This window comes from Brachyistius frenatus, unplaced genomic scaffold (assembly GCF_029030835.1).
Source record: "Brachyistius frenatus isolate BFR_SWC_R1_liver_20210118 unplaced genomic scaffold, ASM2903083v1 Contig_17, whole genome shotgun sequence".
Taxonomy (NCBI): Eukaryota; Metazoa; Chordata; class Actinopteri; family Embiotocidae; genus Brachyistius; species Brachyistius frenatus.
The window spans coordinates 5,428,010-5,451,836 of NW_027210616.1; the positions used below are offsets into that span (position 1 = coordinate 5,428,010).

The 23,827-nt window shown below is 41.2% G+C and overlaps 2 protein-coding genes across 2 annotated transcripts in view; both read right to left on the bottom strand.

The window, feature by feature from the left end:
* polr2g (RNA polymerase II subunit G) overlaps positions 1 to 23,827 on the bottom strand; it is a 125,618-nt gene that overhangs the window by 74,783 nt on the left and 27,008 nt on the right. The window lies entirely within an intron of this gene.
* On the bottom strand, positions 783 to 23,550 carry ahnak (AHNAK nucleoprotein). The gene is given in 7 exon segments (XM_069694519.1): positions 783 to 3,973; positions 3,975 to 9,589; positions 9,710 to 9,936; positions 10,074 to 10,232; positions 10,355 to 10,411; positions 15,314 to 15,377; positions 23,314 to 23,550. Coding segments are annotated over 4 exon segments (8,190 nt in total). The 5' UTR covers positions 10,231 to 10,232; positions 10,355 to 10,411; positions 15,314 to 15,377; positions 23,314 to 23,550; the 3' UTR covers positions 783 to 1,782.

Sequence of the window (23,827 nt, forward strand, 5' to 3'; positions counted from 1 at the left end):
ACTGGCTGTTGCATGTGTTTTTCATCATTTGCAGTTAAACCTATAAATGGATGTTCCTTTAAATGGAGCTCTGCAACATCTTACAACTCTGTTGACCGGATTTCAACTCATTGTAGATATTTTCTATGTAAAGGTTATTTCCATTTGTCTTTGATTGTTGTAACTCTACTGTATGCCATGCTGTATGACTGCAGTATATATGTAGATATATATATATATATATATATATATATATAGATAGATAGATACATATCAATATATCGATCTATATAGACCTATCTAGATATAGATCTATCTATATAGATCTATATATAGACCTAGATCTATATATACACACATATATATATAGATCTATCTCTATCAATATCTCTAATTATAGAATATATATATATAGATACATATCAATATATCGATATATATATATGTGTGTGTGTGTGTGTGTGTGTGTGTGTGTGTGTGTGTGTGTGTGTGTGTGTGTGTGTGTGTGTGTGTGTGTGTGTATAGATAGATAGATAGATAGATAGATAGATAGATAGATAGATAGATAGATAGATAGATAGATAGATAGATAGATATATATCTATCTATCTATCTATCAATATCTCTAATTATAGAAGAATATGTAGTTATATAGATAGATATACCTATATATTGTGCAGTCATACAGCATGGCATACAGTAGAGTATATATAAATGATAATACAAGTATATCACAATTAAAAACAAGTAATGCAATCATATATCACATGTTTAAGGCAGTGGAACTAGTGATTCAAGAGACATTATAAATTCTATAAATCTTTATTTAGTTTCTTTGGCAGAATGCACACAAAATAGACTCAATGAATCATGCTCTCCATCATATCTGATCAATACAATGCAACTTTATCAACACAGAATTTGTTTGCAAACAAATGACATAAAAGAGTGACTGTTTATTTGTGACATTTTCATATGTATGCATAATGTGTGTATAGAAAGAGTGACACAATGACAAAAAAAAATACATAGGATCATTAGACTGTGAAAATAAAGGATTAGGATGGAGAACCTGTTTAAAATAAACAAAGCAAATTCATAGTTGTAATAAAAGGCACTGAATTTAAGCAAATAAATTTTCAATAAAATTATCAGAAAAGTACTGACAGCACTTCAGAAAATTACCAACAGTGATTGTCTTTGCAATTTTGGTATATACAACATAATCACTCTTTAGAATGTGTTATAAAAGGGTCAGCTCTATGTTGCGTAAATATGCTTTTGTACTGATTATGTATATTATCAAAGCTGGGAAATAAAACCATTTCATACATAAAAAAAAACAACTAAAAAGTTTATGTGTGTATGGGTGTAAAAACAACATTTTCCTTCGAAAATAACTATTCTAAGTATCATCTGTGCAATAAACCCCTGCATACAAATATACCACACCCGCTCATTAACAACATTCATTTAATAGAATGAAATAGGACACAATGACAACTGCTGTAATAAACTAGTGATGAAACTTTCGTGAGATGGCGTATGTTCAATAAATCTGAACTATGTACAAAAACAATATTTATTATTACAATACAAACTAATCTTATTTACAGTTTGAAGGGATTTTAAACAATCTCATGTGCTCCCATCTAATAACTGAAAAATGAATTATCAATAGTTAAAAACACTGAGATGACTGTTGATGTCCCCTTAAAGTTTTAAAGAACCAAACTTTGAAAGATTTTCTATATTAGAAGAATGTATTTGGGTGTACATGAGAGAGTTTAATTTGCCTCATAATCACTTTTTCGGTGAAACAGTTAGCTCAAGTTTAGGAAACCTGAAGCCACCTCTTGACCCACTGTCATTGCTTGAGGATGAAGACAATCTTGATTTTTTAGAATGTAAAACACCTGCACTCCCCTCCACCCCTGTCTCACCGTCGTCTCCAAGTGTCACTTCATATGAGCCCTTTGACTTTGAACCAAAACCTCCAAACGTTCCAAACTTTAACTTGCCTTTCTTTCCTTTGGCCTTGCTTCCTCCCAAGTCTAATGAAATGTCACCACCCTCAGCTTCTACTGAGGGGGAACTAACGGCAAGCTCTCCCTCATCACTCAGAGAAGAAGACCGATGTCTTGATTTCTTAAGTAGATCTAGGGAGGCTGACTTGCTTTTAGTTGACACACCGAGTCCAGAATCACCCTCCAATTCAAATGTTCCACCCATCAGTTCCCCAGAATGTGCGCTTAGTTCTTTAGAGGTCTTTCCTATTTTTCCACTGGAACTCAATTCAACCTCTGACCCACGAAGGTCACCTGCACTTCTGTCCTTTGCTTTTGACTTTCCAAAAAATTTGGGCATTTTTACCTTTACTTTGCCTTCAGTATGTCCCAGTTCTGGACTGGGTACTTCAATATTAACAGATGGAGGCTGGATGTTGATGCCTCCACAAGCTGCAAGTTTTGAGTCAACTTTTCCTCCATCTTCCTGGCCCTCCACTCGAGGCAGAACAATACCAAATTTAGGAACCTTGACTTTGGGAAATGTTACTGAACCCTGTGGGTATTGAAGTCCACCAATTTCACTTCCCCCTGAAACACTTGAACTAATTTTGGAAGTCTTTGCTTTAAAATCTAGCCCTTCCAAACTAACATTTGCACTGTCAGCGCCTGAACCACCAACGGCAGTATTCAAGCTCGCAGATGGCAAATGAATGTCAGATGATTTAAATCCCTCAGATAAAGAACCATCACCTTTCACTTTTGGGGATTTGATATCGAATTCCACATTAGGAAAATGAAGCTTACCAAAAAGAGGCTTCTTTACTTTTGTTCCTTTGGCATGAATGTTAGGTGTGTCTAAATCCACGTCTACTGATGGCATTTCTTTGTCCAAATCAGGTTTCTTCGCCTTTCCTTTCACTTTAGGGAGTTTAAACTTTCCCTTTTTCCCCTTTACATTGATATCAACATCAGGGGCATCAAGACTTGCCTCAGTATCTGGAAGGCTAACTTTCCCCTCTGCCTCTGGAGATTTCATTGCAAACTTGGGACCTTTGAACTTGGGAAAGGTAACACCAGTCTTTTCCGAATCAAAAGTAATGCTAGGCCCTTCCAATTTAGACACGGATGCATCCATTTCCCCTTTGACTTTAGGCCCTTTTAGGTTAATATCAAGATCAGATGTTTTAAGATCAATGTCACTGCCAGGGCCCTGCACTTTTGAACCTTTAATGTTCAATGATGGCATTTTGATTTTAGGCATTTCAAATCCACCCTTCGGCCCTTCAATATCAACCTCAGGTGTTTTTAGGCCAGCCTCTATCTTTGGAGCTGACATATCCACATCACCTTTGATTTTGGGACCTTTCATATTGAAATCCAAATCTGGCATTGACATTTTAGGTCCAGATATACTTGGCATCTGGAATCTTGGTCCTTTGATTTTACCACTGGGGCTCTCAATTTCAACATCTGTTCCTTTGATGTGCAGATCAGGTGCGTTAATGTTAACATCACCTTTTGAAAGAGCAACATCAACTTCTGGGCCCTCAACATTAGGACCTTTCAACCCAAACGATGGCATGTTAAACTTGGGCATTTTGAATCCTCCTTTGTGGCCCTCAATGTCAACATCAGGTAATTCAATGTCCACTTTGGGTGCTTCTATGTCCCCCTCAATCTTTGGAGCAGACACATCAAAATCTCCTTGTATTTTGGGACCTTTCAGATTGATATCCCAGTCTGGTAGTTTGGGTCCTGGTAATGAGGGAAATTTAATTTTGGGTCCTTTAAGTTTTGCATCAGGACCTTCAAAATCAACTTCTGGCCCTTGAATGTCAACGTCTGGTGCTTTTATATCAATATTTGCCTTGGGAAGATTTACACCAACATCTGGACCCTCCACTTTGGGACCTTTGATGCCAAATGATGGCATTTTCATTTTAGGCATGTCAAAGCCACCTTTTGGACCCTTAATGTCAACCTCAGGCATTTTGGTTTCTCCCTCTATCTTTGGAGCTGACAAGTCGACACCACCTTTGAGTTTTCGGACCTTTCAAATTGAAATCCACATCTGGCATAGAGATTTTTGGACCAGACATGGATGGCATGTTGAATTTGGGGCCTCTGATCTTTCCACTAGGACTGTCAATGTCAATGTCTGGTCCTTCGATGTCCAATTCAGGAGCTTTAATATCAATGTCAGCTTTGGGAAGGTTGACATCCACTTCTGGCCCTTCTATATGTGGCCCTTTCATCCCAAAAGATGGCATTTTGAACTTTGGCATTTTAAATCCTCCTTTATGTCCCTCAATGTCAACATCTGGTCCTTCAATATCCACTTTGGGAGATTTTATGTCACCTTCGATCTTTGGAACTGACACATCAACATCTCCCTTCATTTTGGGTCCTTTGAGACTCACATCCCAGTCTGGCAAGTTTGGTCCTGATATGGATGGAAGCTTAAATTTAGGTCCTCTGAGTTTTGCATCAGGGCATTCAACATCAATTCCTGGTCCTTTCATTTCCACTTCAGGTACCTTGACATCAATGTCAACATCTGGACCTTCCATTTTTGGACCTTTGATGCCAAATGATGGCATTTTGATTTTAGGCATGTCAAATCCACCCTTTGGTCCTTCAATATCAACCTCTGGACCCTTGATGTCTACCTCAGGTGTTGATAAGTCTCCTTTAATCTTTGGAGCGGACAGGTCCACACCCCCTTTGACTTTGGGACCTTTCAAATTGAAATCCACATCTGGCATAGAGATTTTAGGACCTGAAATAGATGGCATGTTGAATTTTGGTCCTTTGATCTTTCCACTCGGACACTCAATGTCCACATCTGGTCCTTCGATGTCAACTTCTGGTCCTTTAACATCAATATCAGCTTTGGGAAGGCTGACATCAAATTCGGGACCTTCGACATTTGGACCTTTCAACCCAAAGGATGGGATTTTAAACTTGGGCATTTTAAATCCTCCTTTGTGGCCCTCAATGTCAACATCGGGTCCTTCAATGTCCACTTTGGGGGCTTTTAGGTCTCCCTCAATCTTTGGAACAGACACATCAAAATCTCCTTTCACTTTAGGCCCTTTCAGGTTAATATCCCAATCTGGAAGCTTTGGCGCTGATATTGATGGCATCTTGAATTTGGATCCTTTCAGATTTGCATCGGGACCTTCCACATCAATTTCTGGTGCTTTGACATCAATACTGGCCTTGGGAAGATTTACATCAACATCCGGACCCTCCACTTTTGGACCTTTGATGCCAAATGATGGCATTTTGATTTTAGGCATGTCAAATCCACCCTTAGGCCCTTGAATATCAACCTCTGGACCCTTGATGTCTACCTCGGGTGTTGATAAGTCTCCTTTAATCTTTGGAGCGGACACGTCCACACCCCCTTTGACTTTGGGACCTTTCAAATTGAAATCCACATTTGGCATTGAGATTTTAGGTCCTGAAATAGATGGCATGTTGAATTTTGATCCTTTGATTTTTCCACTCGGGCACTCAATGTCCACATCTGGTCCGCTTATATCAACTTCTGGTCCTTTAACATCAATATCAGCTTTAGGAAGGCTGACATCAACTTCGGGACCTTCGACATTTGGACCTTTCAACCCAAAGGATGGGATTTTAAACTTGGGCATTTTGAATCCTCCTTTGTGGCCCTCAATGTCAACATCGGGTCCTTCAATGTCCACTTTGGGGGCTTTTAGGTCTCCCTCAATCTTTGGAACAGACACATCAAAATCTCCTTTCACTTTAGGCCCTTTCAGGTTAATATCCCAATCTGGAAGCTTTGGCGCCGATATTGATGGCATCTTGAATTTGGGTCCTTTGAGATTTGCATCGGGACCTTCCACATCAATTTCTGGTGCTTTAATGTCAATACTGGCCTTGGGAAGATTTACATCAACATCTGGACCCTCCACTTTTGGACCTTTGATGCCAAATGATGGCATTTTGATTTTAGGCATGTCAAATCTACCCTTAGATCCTTGAATATCAACCTCTGGATACTCAATGTCTACTTCAGGTGTTGATGCGTCTCCTTTAATCTTTGGAGCTGACACGTCCACACCCCCTTTGACTTTGGGACCTTTCAAATTGAAATCCACATCTGGCATCGAGATTTTAGGGCCTGAAATAGATGGCATGTTGAATTTTGGTCCTTTGATCTTTCCACTCGGGCACTCAATGTCCACATCTGGTCCGCTTATATCAACTTCTGGTCCTTTAACATCAATATCAGCTTTAGGAAGGCTGACATCAACTTCGGGACCTTCGACATTTGGACCTTTCAACCCAAAGGATGGGATTTTAAACTTGGGCATTTTGAATCCTCCTTTGTGGCCCTCAATGTCAACATCGGGTCCTTCAATGTCCACTTTGGGGGCTTTTAGGTCTCCCTCAATCTTTGGAACAGACACATCAAAATCTCCTTTCACTTTAGGCCCTTTCAGGTTAATATCCCAATCTGGAAGCTTTGGCGCTGATATTGATGGCATCTTGAATTTGGATCCTTTGAGATTTGCATCGAGACCTTCCACATCAATTTCTGGTGCTTTGACATCAATACTGGCCTTGGGAAGATTTACATCAACATCCGGACCCTCCACTTTTGGACCTTTGATGCCAAATGATGGCATTTTGATTTTAGGCATGTCAAATCCACCCTTAGGTCCTTCAATATCAACCTCTGGACCCTTGATGTCTACCTCAGGTGTTGATAAGTCTCCTTTAATCTTTGGAGCGGACAGGTCCACACCCCCTTTGACTTTGGGACCTTTCAAATTGAAATCCACATTTGGCATCGAGATTTTTGGCCCGGAAATCGTTGGCATGTTGAATTTTGGTCCTTGGAGTTTTGCATTCGGTCCTTCAATATTAACCTCAGGTCTTTCAATGTCAATATCAGGTGCTCTGACATTAATGTTTGCTCGGGGAAGGTTTACATCAACATCTGGAACATCCCCTTTTTGATCTTTGAAGCCAAATGATGGAATTTTAAATTTTGGCATCTTAAATCCACTTTCATAGCCCTCAATTTCTACCTCTGGACCTTCAACATTAACCTCAGGAGTTTGTGCATCTCCTTTGATCTTTGGAAGTGAAGGATCCACATCTCCCTTGACTGTAGGACCTTTTAGTTTGAGATCAACATTCCCTTTAGAACCTTTAAGGTTCATGGAAGGCATTTTGATACTTGGCTTTTGGAAGCCACCTTTTTGTCCTTCAATGATAATATCAGCCTGTGGACGCTGGATGTCAATTTCAGGTGTTTTTATGTCTGCACCCATCTTTGTAGGTGATACACCTCCCTCACCTTTAAATGTAGGGCCTTTGACACTTAAATCCAAATCTGGCATGGATATGTTAGGTCCTGTTAATGTTGGCACTTTGAATTTTGATCCTTTGATGTTCCCATTAGGATTCTCAATGTCAACATTTTGCCCTTTGATGTTCACTTCAGCAGCTTTCACATGCACGTCAGCTTTTGGAGGTCTAACATCAGCCTCTGGTCTTTCTAGTTTTGGACTTGTTATTCCAAATGATGGCATTGTAATTTTAGGCATTTTAAATCCAATTTTATGATGTTCATTGTCAACATCTGGACCCTCAAGTTTGAAATCCACATCTGGCATCTGTGGTGCTCCTCCTTCAGTGCTTCCAACATCAGCTCCTGGAGCTTTAACATCAAATCCAGGTGGCTTTGCATTAATTTGACCTTTGGGAAGGTTGGTCACATCTGGGATTTCTACTTTAACTCTGGATGTTCCAACATCAACTTGAGGTGTTTTGACATTGACCGTTTTGGATGTCATCATGAACTTTGGTCCTTTGATCTTTAAATCAGAGCCCCCATAATCTACTTCTGGTGCATCAATGTCAACTCTAGATGCACTGGTGTCAATTTCGGGTGTGGTAAGTTTTAGATCAAGAGCTCGACCCTCCGCTTCATTTCCTGCATCAGCTTTTATGTCAACGTTAGGTCCCTTGGCGCCAAATGATGGCATCTTTACATGAGGCAGTTTGTAATCCCCTTTCATCCCCTCAATATTTATATTTTGATGCTTAATGTTTACTTTGGGGGCTATTATTTCTCCCTCAGTCTTTGAGACTGTTACATTAAGATTTTCCTCTATCTTTGAACCTTTCAGGTTTACATCTGTATCGGGCCCAGATAAAGATGGAACTTTAACCTCCATTTTGTATTTGCCATCACTCTTTGGTACTTTCATTTGCAGGCTTGAGTGGATTTCTGGTTCTTTGATGTCAATTTCAGCCTCTGGACGTCTTACACTGACAACTGGCCCTTCAATGTTGGCATATGGTTGACCTTTGATCTGCATATCTGTCCCTTTGATGCCCAGTTTAGATTTGTGCACATCTTCATGTGTCACATAAACTGACATATCTGCATCACTACTGAGTTCAGAACTAGTTCCCTCTTTCATGATTCCTTTCGTTCCAAATGCAGGCATCTTGATTGTTGACATTGTTATGCCACTTGCATTACCCTCAGTTTCACAGCCTGGAACTTTAGTGTCTATTCCAGACACTTTTATTCCTCCCTTTGTGCTTGGCAGGTTGACATCACCTTTCAACTTTGAACCTGTAAGGTTGACATCCATACCCGTTACTGAAATCTTGCCTGGCGTTGAAGAATATCCTGTTGTAACATGACCTAAAATGCTTGTCGATTCTCCTATCCTGCCACCTCGCAAGTCAGAATCAATATCTGTGGAACCTCCACTAACTTTGACATGTGGAATATCAATTCTGCCTGAAGCCTTTGTCTGTGGGTCATTGATGGCAATTTCAGATAACTTCACTTTTGTCCTCCCACCTGAACTGCTCTCAAAACTCCCCACCTGTGTTTTATCCATGGTAGTAGTTGAAATCTGCATACTTTTTCCAGGCAAAGACAGACCAACTGACCCTCCGTTTTCACCTGTTGAGGCTATGTCTGCACCTCCCAACCCTCCTATTGTAACATGCCTACTACCAGTGTTTGTGCCGTCTTTTAGTGTCATGCTTGTTCCTGAAACCTGAATGCTTCCATCGTCTTGCTCTCCACTCCCTCTGGATATTTCAATCCCTTCCTGGCCTTTACCACCTGTTACACCAAAGTTCAGTCCTTTAAATCTGATATCTTTACTTCTTTCTTTTTCATCTCTTACAATTTGTGTGGTTTGAACCCCCCCACTGCCCCACCGTGTCTCTGTGGAGCTAGCTTGTGGGCCAGTGTAAGTAACATTGCCTGACTCAAAAACTCCCTCTTCTGCCCCCACTTTACCTGAAGGGCTTCCGTGTGAGATTCGGATGCGTGGAGAGCCATCTCCAGATTCGTGCCTTAGCCCTTTGAGGTCTGGGCTTGAAAGTTCAAGTTGCTCACTTATATCACTCGGCATATCCACTGTGTAGGTAGTGATACGGCGAGTGACGGTTGTGATTGTACTGCCGTCGCTGCTCGTGCTGCTATGCCGCTCTGTGCGAACATCTACTCCCTCTGCAAGGTCTTCAGACTTCAGCCTTGGTTTAATCTTTTTTGTGTATATCCTCTTGTAATCCTCATCATCCCCACTCTGTTGATTGAAAACCACAGGTAAACACACAATGTGAAATTGTTAGTATATTTTGTATTAGTTCAGTAGTTTCCCTACAAAGAAAAAAAAGTTATCATTTGGTTTAAAAAGGGAACTTACAAGAATGATGTCTGGACTGGAACCTCCAAAGCGGGTCTTCCCTTCCCATGTAAGGGTGCCCATTGGGGAACGACATGGTGTGCTCAAGGGTGAGCAGGAAGGTGATCGGTCTCCTTTGTTCTGTAGTTTCAGTCCAACCTTGTGTCGGTTCAATGTCTTCAGTAGGTCTGCTGTTTCCTCTGAGCTCATTTTGTCAAAGTAAATGGTGGCACCCACAATCTGGTCACCTATGAATCAGGTGGACACAGCAGGAAAAAAGTCCATTAGGAACATTTAAGATCAGTCAGCATGTGGGTGACCAAAAATCTTATGCCATATTTGATGAAATACTCTGATTAAAGAAAAATAAGAAGTAATTCCTTACCTTCATATACTTGTCCAGAACGTGCTGCAGGTGACTCTCCTTTGACCTCCGTAACGAAGAGCTCTCCTTCACTTGACTGTGCAATGGTCAAGCCGGTTTTGTCCGGACCTTCCCAGTCTGGAAAGAGCACCTCCCTAGTGTCCTCCTCCTCAGCCATCTCTAAACATTACCATAAAAACAATGGGTTCATCAGAAAAAGCACAAGCACGCTAGAACTTACTACAGGATGAAATATGGGGGGGAAAAATAATATTTATTGTGACCGTAACTTCATAAAATACCTTGTTTTTGCTTTCCTCGCTTTCAGCCCTGATGTGATGGAAAGTTTTTCTCTTTTCCTGCATAAAGAAAACACAATAATAATGAAAACAAAATTAATCTGGAACATATCAAATGTTTTTCTTTCAACCTTAAAAACAATTTTTTTAAAATATATATAATTTTTTTTCAATTAGGCAAATATATATATATATATATATTTATTTATTTGCCTAATTGGAAAAAAATTACCGGTCCTTCTCTGTAAGTAGTCTGCTGTATATGACTTAAAGGTGAACACTAGATGGTGTTAAAGCTCTTTTATATAACAGCCTCTATCTCCCCAAAACACCAAACCATCCGCTCCCTCTCTCCAGTACGCTCTATGTTTTGGAAATTGGTTAGAAGTCAGTCACACCCTGCCCTGACGAAAGCAGCCAAATCCTGCACTTACATCCCAGCTCCAAAATCAGAAGAAAGAACAATGATGGTTAAAGCTACATTGCTTCATGAAAACACACACAGAGGTGCAGAAATGCACAGTAACACATACGTCAACATGTTAGTGCACATTCTTCCATATTAATACACATGCACAAACCCTAATTTAATTGTAAAACAAGTACACATTTTTATATGCGAATATACACAATGCACATCAGCCTTCTTAAACATGTTAATTATTGACAGGTAATCAGTATCAGTTTAAGTTAACCATACATTTGTTGTAATTGTATTTTTGACTACTGCTGAAGAATGATTGAGATGATCACCTTTGTGATGCAGCGCATAACATGTTATTTAATGGGTGTGGTCATTAGACTTTAGATTAAATACCCCTGGCTATATTACTGTATCCCTGCTAATAGGCAAGAATTATGCAACAATTCACCATATTTCGATCAGGTCATATCAGGCCAACTGAAATCCATGCTCAGCTTTTTTATAACAGTAATCAAAATGTCAATAAACTATGTTTACATTCCCAGACATGCTGACTAGCCCTACCCACTCTACCCTTTGGAACAGACAACCCATTATTTCATCAGTACCAAACACTCCACAACCCACCGCTTGAATTATACAAAGCTGTCTCAACCATGTGTCTCTACCAAGCCAGAAACTATTTGGATGTTTTTACATTGCATTCATGTTGTACACACTTTTGTCCAAAGTGACTCACATCATCACAAACAGTTCAATCAATTTGTGATTCAGTTATTTGCTCAAAGATAGGCGTGCACATTAAGATAAATAGAACAAATGTATGACTTAACCAACCAAAAACAACAAAAAACTACCCTTTCCACCTCTTGATCTGGACAGCTGACCTCCATCACTGCACAGCTGTTTAATGGTTCAATGCATGAACCAACACATCGATGTCCAGGTATACTGACTGCACAGGATGTAGATAATTAGTAAGTGGTAACAGTACAAGTACTAGTTTGACAAATGATATTGTACCATTAGACAGTGATTCAGCTTTATTTCAACAGTTATTTCAGTGTCAATCATTCTACGGCTACCAGCTGCATCCATTTAGCTGATTTTAGCAAATGTTCTATTTGCCTGTAATCAGCCAAAACAAATGGCAACAACCTGTCCATGGGAGGCACAAAAGACACAGGAAGTGAGTCATTGTGGTTATCTGTTGCCTGTGCTTTGATGGGGTAGACTTGACAACCAGAGAACAACTTGATGGGGGTGGGGAAGGGAGATTCCTCTAACAAGTCAAGGGAGAAAAGTTAAGAAACCAACTTGGGCGGGTGTGGGGGGGTGAATTGCAGGGGCTGTAGTTGTAAAGCTGGATTTCTATATGATCAAAAACTTGTCAGAGTATTGTCCATCTGTGAAATAATTACTAAAAAGCACAAATGCATTTTTTTTTTTCTGTACTATTTTGCTCCACTTTAAATAGCATAATTACACCAGTAAGCCACAAATCCCTTCCTCATTCAGTGAAACCACCACACTGTTCTGCAAGATAACAAGCTGCTGGAAACAAAAGGAACCTGTGGCAAAGATAAAGAAACAGCTGTTTGAAACTGATCGGTAGCACGCATCACTCTCTCAACGACCATCTGCCACTCATGCTATGCTGCCAATATGCAGTACCTCAAACAAACAAGGTTAGAAGAAAACATCCCTGATGTTTTCAGTATTTTGCAGAGATGTAAAACAATAAACTTCAAATCCATGTAGTCCATATAGTTCTTTGTGTATGTGTGGTTGTGGGTAAGTGGGATAGTTTTAACAAAACTGTATCATAACCATACGAACTGTTGTCTCGATAACTTCAGGTTGTTGTTGTTTTTTTGACTTGCCGTCTTGCCAGGCTGCTTTAATGCATACAGTAACAATAGCTAGATTTGCTACAGTGACTTTACAGTCACAGAAAAATTATAGCGTCTTTGGCTGCTTTATACATGTCAAAAATGAGCAACATCTTTGTGAAAGTCAGGGGTGTGAAAAACCATTAACGAACAGACAGTTTGGAAACCCATGTGATTTGCAAACGTGTCCTTCTAGCTTTATCCAATGGCACATAACCGGCAATACACTAATTAACACGGGTCAATAAATAGACTAGTTCTGTGTGACCGGGAATACAGGAGAATGCATGCAATGCTTTGAGGTAATATTAAACCGCCTCTCTTTTTGCAGACTGTCAGGATTGAATAGCACAAGCCAGAGCTGCTGGGAGCGTTAATATGAGAGAATGGGAATGTGTTTACACCAAAGATGACGCCAACCACTTGCACGCATCCACAACCTGATCTTTCAATTCTTTCTTTCTCTTTTCACCTCCCTCTGTCCATCTCATTGTGCCTGTCAGTGTGATCCAACTGAAGCTTGAAACATGAATCTATCAAGACTTTAAGCTGCAACATTATATTTCGTAATTACAGCTGAACTGTGTGAGCATGGAGGGGACAGACACAGCAGTTTGCAGCAGGAAAGACTCCACGTTACACAATTGACTTGTGCAGAGCAAACTCCACTCAGCTCAACTAACACTGCCACTTATAGTATCTTAACCGGGCCCTTCTGATCCCATCCCAAGAGTATTTGGCCTGGACTAAAAGGAATTTGTGTTTTCCCCACGGGTCACAATGTGGCTCATTTCACACATTCCCCACAGACAAAAATGGCTGACAAACTTTTCCCATGATCTTCGTTTCCTCACTTTTTCTTCCTTTCACATATGCTTATTGACATAGAACTATTCAGTGTTTGAGAAGGTGGCAGAGAATATGAAACACTTTAGCTAACAAGGCATTTATTATCTTTGGCTGGATTAAGTATTTAGGAAAAGATGGAAGGGGAAGTCCAACTTTCACAAGTTTCCTGAAGACAGAGAAAACCATTTTCTTATTAATTTCTCCCTATCTCATTCAAACTGCTAACCTCAGCCCACAACTCTCTTAACTTCTCTCTTTCATTGCCTTTCCTCCCAATCCACTTTCTTTTTTTTTTCACATAGCTACATGTCATTAATATTTATTTTGATAAAGAAACTTTTCCACCTTCCTCATTTTACCCTCACACTTAGTCTTTCCATGATTGAGGGTGAACTATTTGGGCCGTCCTCATTCTCACAGTTTTGACATATTTCTGGCAACAGGCTGCAGGGAGGAGCTGAGGCTCGCAGCTATATAGAAGGGAAGGAAGGAACATAGGGAGAGGGAGGACGATGGAAAAAGGAGGAACTGGTAAAAAAAAAAAAAAAAAAAAAAAAAAGTGAGGTAGCAAGTGAAAAAGTGAGAGGAATGGTTGTGAAACTGTTCAGTGGAATGTCAGGATAACAGTGGACAAGTGAAAAGGCAGGCAAGTACCGGTACTCGTGAAAATGTGGGACTACGGCTAAAGAGACTCATCTGAAGCTAACAAGACCACATTGTGCACAAGGCAACCTGAATAATTACAGGAAAGTCTCCCTTTCATTTTTTGTTTACTTCTAAACTCAGTCAAAAGTATCCCTTCTTTGCACAAACATAGAATATGACCCAACTATGGTTAGAAATGGAGAAAAGATTTATATTAACCCGATCCAAAATCATCATATGATTAAATGCGGGCTGTGTTGTAAACAGATGCTGAATAAATAAGCACTTGTTCTTGAAATCAGAAGAGAGGCAGGCAGTCTGTGGCTCAAAGCGATCAGACAACATGACATTCAACCAGTCCTGTATTCTTTCGCTTTAATTTCTCTGACATGTCTGAGTATTATAGCCCTGATGCCATAAATTTGATTAGTGATGTCCTCAAAAGCATATGTTAACAAATATGAGAACAAGAGCTTCGAAGGAAACCATTGAGGCTGGGAAAAAAAAATGAGGGTCAAGGGAGACAGACGAGCTCATCTGTCTATCATGTTTTATTATGGCCTGGTATGTGTGTTGGGAAGAGGGGCGTGGAGACAGCCCGCCAGACAAAAGCTTCTGTTCACTAGTGTGCAACCACAGAGCAATTTCTGGATACACATCTCTTATGTCTTGTTTGGCTGCGTACAGTTTGGGTTTAGTGTCTTCTTCTCCGTGAGCTTCTCCCGCCACTCAAGAAGGAGCAAATTAGCCACAGCTGCCAGCTACAAACAGCGAGAGCTTGGCAGGCTTTTGACGAGGTTGTTTTGTAAGGAGAAAGGGGTTCGAGCGGAACAGGTGGTCACTGAGGGAGGAAGGAGGAGGCCAAAAAGGAGGCAAAGGGAGCAGAGGCAACCAAGTGTCAGGTTTCCACAAGGCAGGCCTTTCACAGCTGATTGGCGGAGGCACGACCTTCCAGGTTCAGAGGAGGCTTTGCAACAAAAAATTCCAACAGAGGAATGGCGTCTGGCCGCAGAATAGATTGCTGTTCTGAGGTGACATTGACTAGATGGTCTTGGAGTCAAGTGATGAGGAGTAAGAAAGTTGTATTTTATTTTGGTAACCAGTGAGAGATGCGGTGTGTGGGTGTTTGACATCATGTCTAATGACACTTACCTTGGATTGCTCAAGCAAAGCCAAGGGCCTCAGTCTGATGCCTGTGTTCCTGTATTCTCGACTTCTGTTGACAGAAAATAAAAACAGGATTGGGATTAATTTTATATTCTTTAAAAAAAATATTTTTTTAAATTAAATGAAACATTGTTAAGGCTAAAAATAAATCTGTCCTTATTATAACATCATGCTCTCTTACGCAATAGCAAACAATGTTTCAGTGTATCTCACACACACACACACACACACACACACACGCGTTGCGTTAAGAGGTGTGTCCCCATATGACACACATTTACTCATGGCATTCTTGCGTACATGCTCAATGGAGATTTCGGGACCAATCAGAGCCTTAAAAGGCTTTAATAATTAACCAAGCAGTGGTAGCAGGATTGCCCCTGTTAAGTAATGATGCAAAACTCCCTGCAAGTCAATAAAGCCAGCTACTTCCTACAACTACCCAGAATCCAATTTAGTTTGCTTAAAGCAAATCCAGTTCCAGAGGAATTGAAAAAGGAAATGTTCTCTCAAATATGCACATGAATTCTTTAGCTCGAGTGACGACTGAAAAGTATAAAACACTGTAGTATAAGAGCATAAATGGGCAACCATAGAAGCCAATGTAGCAATACAATGTAGTTGTTGCAGTGTCGTTCGTCACTTGGATTCGAAGTGTCACTCAACATGCCGAGTGACTCTTACTTCTACCCGCTGTAACTAGCCCAACAGCCCACAGATCTTGCTGGGTTTATTGTGTCAAGCAACCGGCATATTGTGAAACAAAGCCTTCTCCTGTCAGTCGCAGTACAAACAGAAATGATATATGGACAGACAGGTATCTACCGGCGGGAACATGTCCCTCTGGAGGAAAATTCTTCCGAGACAGCCTCTCCAACCCCATCATTAACTTCCCCCTCCCCAATACCCAAAGCTCAATAAACTAAACTGCTAATTAATTTGGTGAAAATTATGCCAATTAACTGTTTTTGAGACAAAGACAATTTCTAAACAGAAAGGTTTTAATAGCTGTGTAATGTGATAGAGAGAAAATGAGTAGACGCGCTCCTTAAATCCATTAAAAGATGCAAAGCTTGTAAAACACTAAGTTCCCCCCCACCCCCCAAGAATGCGCTGTTATTGATTGCTGTTTTGAATAAGTCTCATACTGAAATAGATGGTACATAGCTGAGATAAATGCTAGCCAGTATGTGGTTGTCATTATGTTTGTGTGGGGAGAGCAGCTGTGTACACTCTCCAGCTCATACTCTTGTTACAGAGACGTATTAATCAGACTGCTGTGTCAGGAGTCATTCATGTACAGGCTGACTGACATTTATCCAAAAGGTAGAAGGAGCAATCAAAAGGAAATGTGAGATAAGAGTGAGTCTGGGTCACGGCAAAATCAGATAACGGGTGTGGCATCTGTAACTTTTTATGTGGGAGATTTTTTTTAAAGTTATTGCTCTAATGTCCAGATCTATGATGCAATAAAAAACAATAATAAAAAAACATGGCATCATGAAAGTAAATTTATTTTTTTACAATGGCCGTATCAGATGAAACAAACTTAAAAGACAAGAAATAGGTCACTCCACCTTCCCCACTAAATATCTTTGCGAGACCGTACGGAAAAACATACGCAGGTATTGCAATAAGGTGAAATGTGGTCACCAATAGGAGGGGAAAACAAATACAAGCACACACGTGAGTAGAAATACCACAGCACGGGTCCGCGACGCAGATCACGTCGCTCGCCTCTGTGCTGAGTGGGAGCAGTTCAGAGCACGGCCCCACCCTGGCCTCCAGTCTCTCTCGCTTTCTCTCACACACACACACACATTCTTACACACACACACACACACACACACACGCGCACCCACACACACACACACACACACACGCGCACACACACACACACACACACGCACGTGCACACACACACGCACACGCACACATTCCTTGATAGAACGGTCAGGCCAGCTGGAAGGGAGCCCAGCCGCTCCCCACGGTGACTAACTCCAAAGAAATGTCCTCTTTCTCTCAGAGTCTGACTCCAGCTTCAGTCTATGCCGCCCACCCTGCACGCTGCTTGTGTGCCTACCATTGCCCCCCTCCCCCCGACCCTCCACCCCTCCCAGGTTCTGCTCAAATAAGCAAGAACACCACATTCAGTCAGGTATGCGCACTTACTGGCATCATGACACACTCACTCTCTCTCTCTCTCTCTCTCTCTCTCTCTCTCTCTCTCTCTCTCTAATGCACACTGAGAAGTAACGCCGCATGTAGCGAGAAAATCCCCGTTTCAATGTCCATATTACCTTGATCAGCATGACAAGAATTGTCATCGTCATCATTTTAGTTGGCTCGTTTTGTGCACTTGGTGGATGTAGCACGCAGCACTTTCATCCCCACTCTAGGCCTCTCTGCTGTCACTTGAGGGCACATACCTGGGCTGCCTGACCGTCGTAGCTTGAAATCAGGTACGTCACAAAGCACTGAAACTGATCAAAGTCTGCCTCGAGTCAATCTGTCAAATCAATTGCCAAATCCACTCAATTTGTCAAAAAATAAATAAATAAATATGGGAATAGTGGGACTGTGATGACAGTTCAATTGTACTTGTATCACTCACAGAGGTGCTGGTGAGTGATAAGATTTGATTACGAGCAAATAAAATGACCTAAAGAGGACATAAAGAGGGAGAGAAGAGTAGTGGCCAAATCAACCTTGTTGTCAAAACAGAATAGACTCCCTGTTCCCGTTGCTGCATTATGCTTTGGCACAGCAAGTACAACAAATACAAAGAGACCCAGCAGGGCCTGGCCTTCAGTCCCGCCTCAGAAAAGCAGATAGGACATGCATGTGTGACGCATATGAAAGGAATGAGCATCAAAATAAATGGTTCTTTTCTGCACGCCATAGTCCACATAGCCTTGAACCAAACCACAAGGCCTGCATAAGACCAAAGCCTGCCCACTGACGCCAACTTGGCCTGCTGCTGTTTAAACCATTGTGACTTTGGCAGGAGTTAGTGCAACAAATGGAAAAACTGAAGAAAACTCTTAAAAACGTCTTCTCTAGTTTTTACGAGATCACAAACAACACCAGGGGGTTTGCGTTGACATCATTTTTCAACTATGCCTCGATTTTTATTGAAATACATTTTTCAGACTAATGTTCTCAAAAGGACAGAAACAGAAATGTACTGTACAGAATGAGGCGGTAAGTACCAGATAACTGGCTCGTATCATGACTTACTGACCGCTAGACATCCAAATGAGGAGCGTCCTACTTTGGATTTCCTCTCCCAAGGGTCCCACAATTTTTTTTCCATGTGAGCAAATTCTTTACTGGGAGTTTTCCTTCCTTCTTAATAAGTGCATCACAAATGGCTGCAGTTGTGGGCCTTCAAATCCCACTGAGACAATACAAGTGATGTACAAAAACCATAACTTGACATTTAAAAGAACAAAGTAGTAACATTTTTGCAACAAATGAAACGGAACGTTTTTGCAATTCTGTCCTGAAATGAGAAGCGATCCTGGATCGGGGCCCACAAACGGTTTCAGCGCCGAGAACATTGAGCAACGAACACAGCAATCATTAGGATTGATGAGGAGCCCCGGAAAGTATGTTCTGCTTCGGGACGTATAGAATAACTCAGCTGAAGATGCAAATCTTTAACTGGCATAACTAGTTGTTCCAATGTGAAAGAAAGAGGACACTTCTGCCACGTAAATAGAATAGAGGCTTACTCGCACCCATAGCAGCCTTATAGAGGCCATGTCATGTAACTGCCCAGCTTTAACGCAATTTAATTTGGCAATTTATTCAGGGTTAGTTTCAGTCTCCCACAGCTGCTGTTTAAACAAGAACCAATGCACGTCCGTTGACGGTGCAGGGGACAAGAAGGTTAAGAGGAGGGCCAGTTGGCAAGCATAGCAGCAGAATGTGTATATATATAGACAAAAGACATCCTTAGCTGTAGATCTTGAAGCATAAGCAGAGCGTCAGTATGTGTATTGCTACCGAGCATTTCGACACGAGTAGTGCAGAGTTTGTTTAGAGCAAGAGAGCGTGTTGGATGGTGGCGAGTGCCATCCTTGAGTTCCTTGTGCCAGATAAAGAAAAAAAAAAAAAAATCTAAACAAAGCTGAATGTATTTCTAAATTTACATTCCAACCCCTCCCGTTCGGAAATGTTGGGCACCTCACGCCAAATAGAGTTTCAGTAACAGATGCTGCGTGTCATTCCGTGCACAGGGGAACACAACAGTATTGTTTTTTTTGTGTGTGTGTATGTGTGTGTGTGTGGGGAGGGAGGAGGGGGGGGGGGGGTTGGCGTACAGGTTAGACGGCAGGAGGCAGGTGGACTGCGCTGCGCCGCAACAGCCACTTCACATTTATCATTCTTGGATAGTTTCCGCATAGCAGATGTTTGGAGGAGCAGTGGTGGAAGTTAATGGCTTAATCAGAAAGAAAAAAAGAAAAAGATTCACACCCTTTTCGTGTCCCATGCTTGGCGCTGCAATACACAAGTCTGAATTGCATACATGTGCATGGGTGTGACTTACAGGGGTATTATTTGATGACTATTTCTTCGTACCTCTCAAGTCACTATTTCTCAACAACAAGGCAAGCAATAATAATGATAGGCGCTCTGCAGAGAACAGCGAAGACATGATGAAAAATTCCAAACCAGCATTAGATGAGCGAGAAGGGAGTGGCTGCTGGGTGGATTGCTGAGAAAAACTTTCTAAAAATCGCACACTGCAGTTAAATGTTTATTTTCATCTAGAGGGAAACTAAACTTCCCTCACTGGAACTCGTGTATCTACAAATTTGCTATTGTTTTATTCAACCAATCTCTAGAAAGGTGGCCTTTCAGTGAGTTTGGTGGAACATCAGGATGTCCGAGAGCACAGCTTGGCTTCTAAATGAGTGTCAACTGTGAAGAAAAAAATTAAAATTTAAAAAAAAAAAAATCTATAGATTGAGCACAATCGCCCTTCTCTTCTTTCAGCTTATCGAGAGCATCCACCTCCCTCTTTTTGCAAACCCATGCTGTCCTTCCTTCTAACCACCCACTCAACAAACCCAGAAGGAAATGGCAGAGGAAGTGTGCTAGAGACCAGTTTCCTTAAGTTTCACACTGGCACGTATGAGTCACACCGCACAACGGTGCAGCAACATGCAGAGGCTCTGCTAAAGCACGGTGATAAATATCTTGACGCGCTCAATTTCAGACTCCAAACAGTCACGAGGCATGTCCTTTTCCTCACGCCTCTAAATATGCCGTTTCTCACATGGGTGTCAAGTACAACAAAATCAGCCCGAGTGACACCGAGTGCTGCCAATGTCAGCGAGGATGACTGAGCATAATTTAACTAATAAAGCTTTTTTTTTTTTTTTTTCCCCCCACAATTTCACAGTGTGGTTTTTAGAATTCCAAAAGGTTTACATTACTTCAGGGGACAACATAATGTCGCCTCTGTGCTGCTGCGTCGGTGGACAGTGCAGGTATTTGGACAAACAGTGTCCGCCCTCAGCCAAGATGAGGCCCCGTTTTAAAACCAGCGATTCAGCTACAGGCAGTTAGTAACAATTTTCAATGTTTCAGAACTTCCTATATAAATTATGTTCCATGTATATTGTGTCAGCTCAAGTCCACACCCTCACTTAGAGCAGAATTTGACACCTGTAATCATACACTAACTTCACACCACATGGTCGCCAAATAAAGATGTGAATTTCTGAAATTCAAGAATCACTAAACATGTTTTAGATTAAATATTACCCTCAAAACTTAAGACTTTTTTCTTTTTAGCCCTGTCTCTTCCAGAAGTGTCACCATCAATCACCTTGAAAAGAGCAATTTGGGGAACGCCAGACATTTACAGCGGTGGGGCACACAACACGGGCCGAGTGCGCGTTGTAAAAAAAGACTGTACAGCAAAGAGCAGCTCTCCCTAACACGCCTCTCAACGGACTTTTGGGTGTGGCAGGAGGAACTGCGGAGGGCAACTGCACGTAGTGAAATTTGACTTCCAACTGAGATTCAACAAAGGACTACGTCCAAGCTTTTATATCTGCTTCCTCCTCGACCTAAACATACATCGTATCTAATTCAGACCCGACTACGTGGAGCGATTTAACTTTAAGACCACACCTGAAAAAAATTGCATGAGGGTTTTACCAATTATTATTTTTTATTTTTTTTACTACAGGCAGAAAAAAAAAAAAAAAAAAAAAAAAAACTCCATCTTTTGGGTTTGTAAAATGTGTTTTTCTCTTTCTCCAAATGAGCAAAGTCGTAGCTCTCCCCCCCCCCCCCCCTCTATGCCTCAAACCTGGTTCCAATTAGCTTGTCTTTCCAAACCACTACATTCCATTAACCCCCCTCACCTCCCACCCTACCCATCCCCCCTCACTAACTCACTCCCTGACTCTCTTCCCCCCCCCCCTCCCCAGCACGCCCTGGCCGGGAGCCCGGGTTAAGAGACCCAAGGTAAAACAGAGAAGGAGAAGTCCCTCTCTGTCTGAGACTTTAAAAAGTAAAGTCACAAAAGCAAACATACGTGCCTTTCGAATCAAGCAGCAGAGATGGGTTTCAACTTTCTGTTACGCAACACAAACTGAAGAAAGGAACGTGCTGTTCAAAAACAGATTTCTAACATTTCAAGACATGTTTATCACATTCCACAAAAGCAGCTTGCATTATATATATAAAAAAAAAGAGGTACACGCATGATATTTTCATTGATCCATAAAACTGGTAAATGTACAACTCTCTACATAATAGTGAATAGGCAGAGGAAAAGTTTTGATCAATACTTTTCATTCTGCCGGCACCCCCTTGAAATTCCATGAAGGACCTTTTGGAGGTTCCCGGAAGGACCCACTGCGACGTGCGTCTGCAGCGTGTATGGTTTCTTTCTTTTTTCTTTTTTTTTCTGGCTGTAAAGGGTGTGCCTCTGTGAGGAGACAGCAAAGCAAGAAGGAAGGGAAGAATTTTTTTTTTTTTAAAAAGGAAAGGGCGGAGGGAGGTGAAGGAGAGGGATCCACACCCAAGTCTGTTGCTGCAGGCTATCAATAGGAAGTACCTTTACTTTTTAAACTTCACAAGTCGTAGGAAACCACCTCTGGACAGATAATAGAAACACCTGGGCGAAAACATCAACACACACAACCTGACTCTATCATTCTACTGTCTCTTCCACATAACTTTCATTAACTGTGTGGGATATTCCACTTCTGTAAAATAAAAAAAAAGTTTGCGATCCTAAAGGCGATAAAGTAATGTGTATGCAAAGGGCGTCCACATTGCATAGCAATCAAATCACTATGCAAATAAGAGTGATGTTTTTTTACCTCATATTTTGAAAGGGACTAAAACCATTTCAGAAGACCACACACACATTATACAAAATTAAATTCAGACAACCTCTGTTAAGGGAAAAGTGAAGTGCGCAACTCCAGTCAAGCGTCTGCATTCATGTGGTGGTTGTGGGTACACACCCACTTCTCCAGTACTGCACCATTTTCAATAAGATGACAAATTTCATGAAGATTTTCACTCACAAAAAAAAACCCACTGCCACTTTACACCAAATCATAACAAACAAGTACCAATAGAGTCTTTACACATAACTTCCCTCCAGCAAAACTTCCCCTTAGCACAAACACCGTAGGATAACACGGGAGATAAGCACATGTAATAAAATTGGACCAAGTGACTGTACTCTTACTACTGATACACACACACACTAACTTCAAGGGCCTGTTGTGTGTAGTACAGGAATGTCGGACAGACAACAGACACTTTTGCAATTCAGTAGTTTAAACTTTGGCCGAGTTACTACAAGTGATTTAGAAATTTTGCACCACAGTTTAGTTAAATTAAAGCACAGCTGGCAAAGTTCAGAAACCAATAAAACAGAAAAATACATTCAGTCTGAGCTCAGAAAAGAAAAAAGAAAAAGAAAAAAAAGTGTGAATCTTTACCTTTGGGCAGTCTTTGCGCCCAAGAAGCCTCACACCAGCCTGAGCATCCTTGGAAACTCCGCTTCTCCTCAGCCCAAGTAAAGCACTTTCACACCGTCTCAACTTCACAGTCTCTTTTTCTATTTCTCGTTCAACTAGATTTCCAGGGCGTTTCCTTCCACCGACTCTCTCCCTCCCTCCTCTGCTCCGAGTTGATTTTATCCTCTCTCTTTTTTTTCTGTGTGGCTGCTCCACTGGGCTGAGCAGAGTGGTTGGATAGGGAGCTGGGTAGGGCTCCTGGTTCACAGAGGGAGGGGACCTGTGCGAGGGAGTGGTCCTCAGCAGTTGTGAGACCACCCACTGTTTCACATAGAGGCCTCCAATGACAAGTAACAGGAAAGGTTCTGCTGAAAGAAGAAGAAGAAAAAGAAAGAAATTAAACTTACAGTATTTCATGGTACCATACGTATATCATCAAAAGATCTAACAGTAGTTAGTGATTTTAAACAGTTTTTCTTCACGAGTATGTATACAG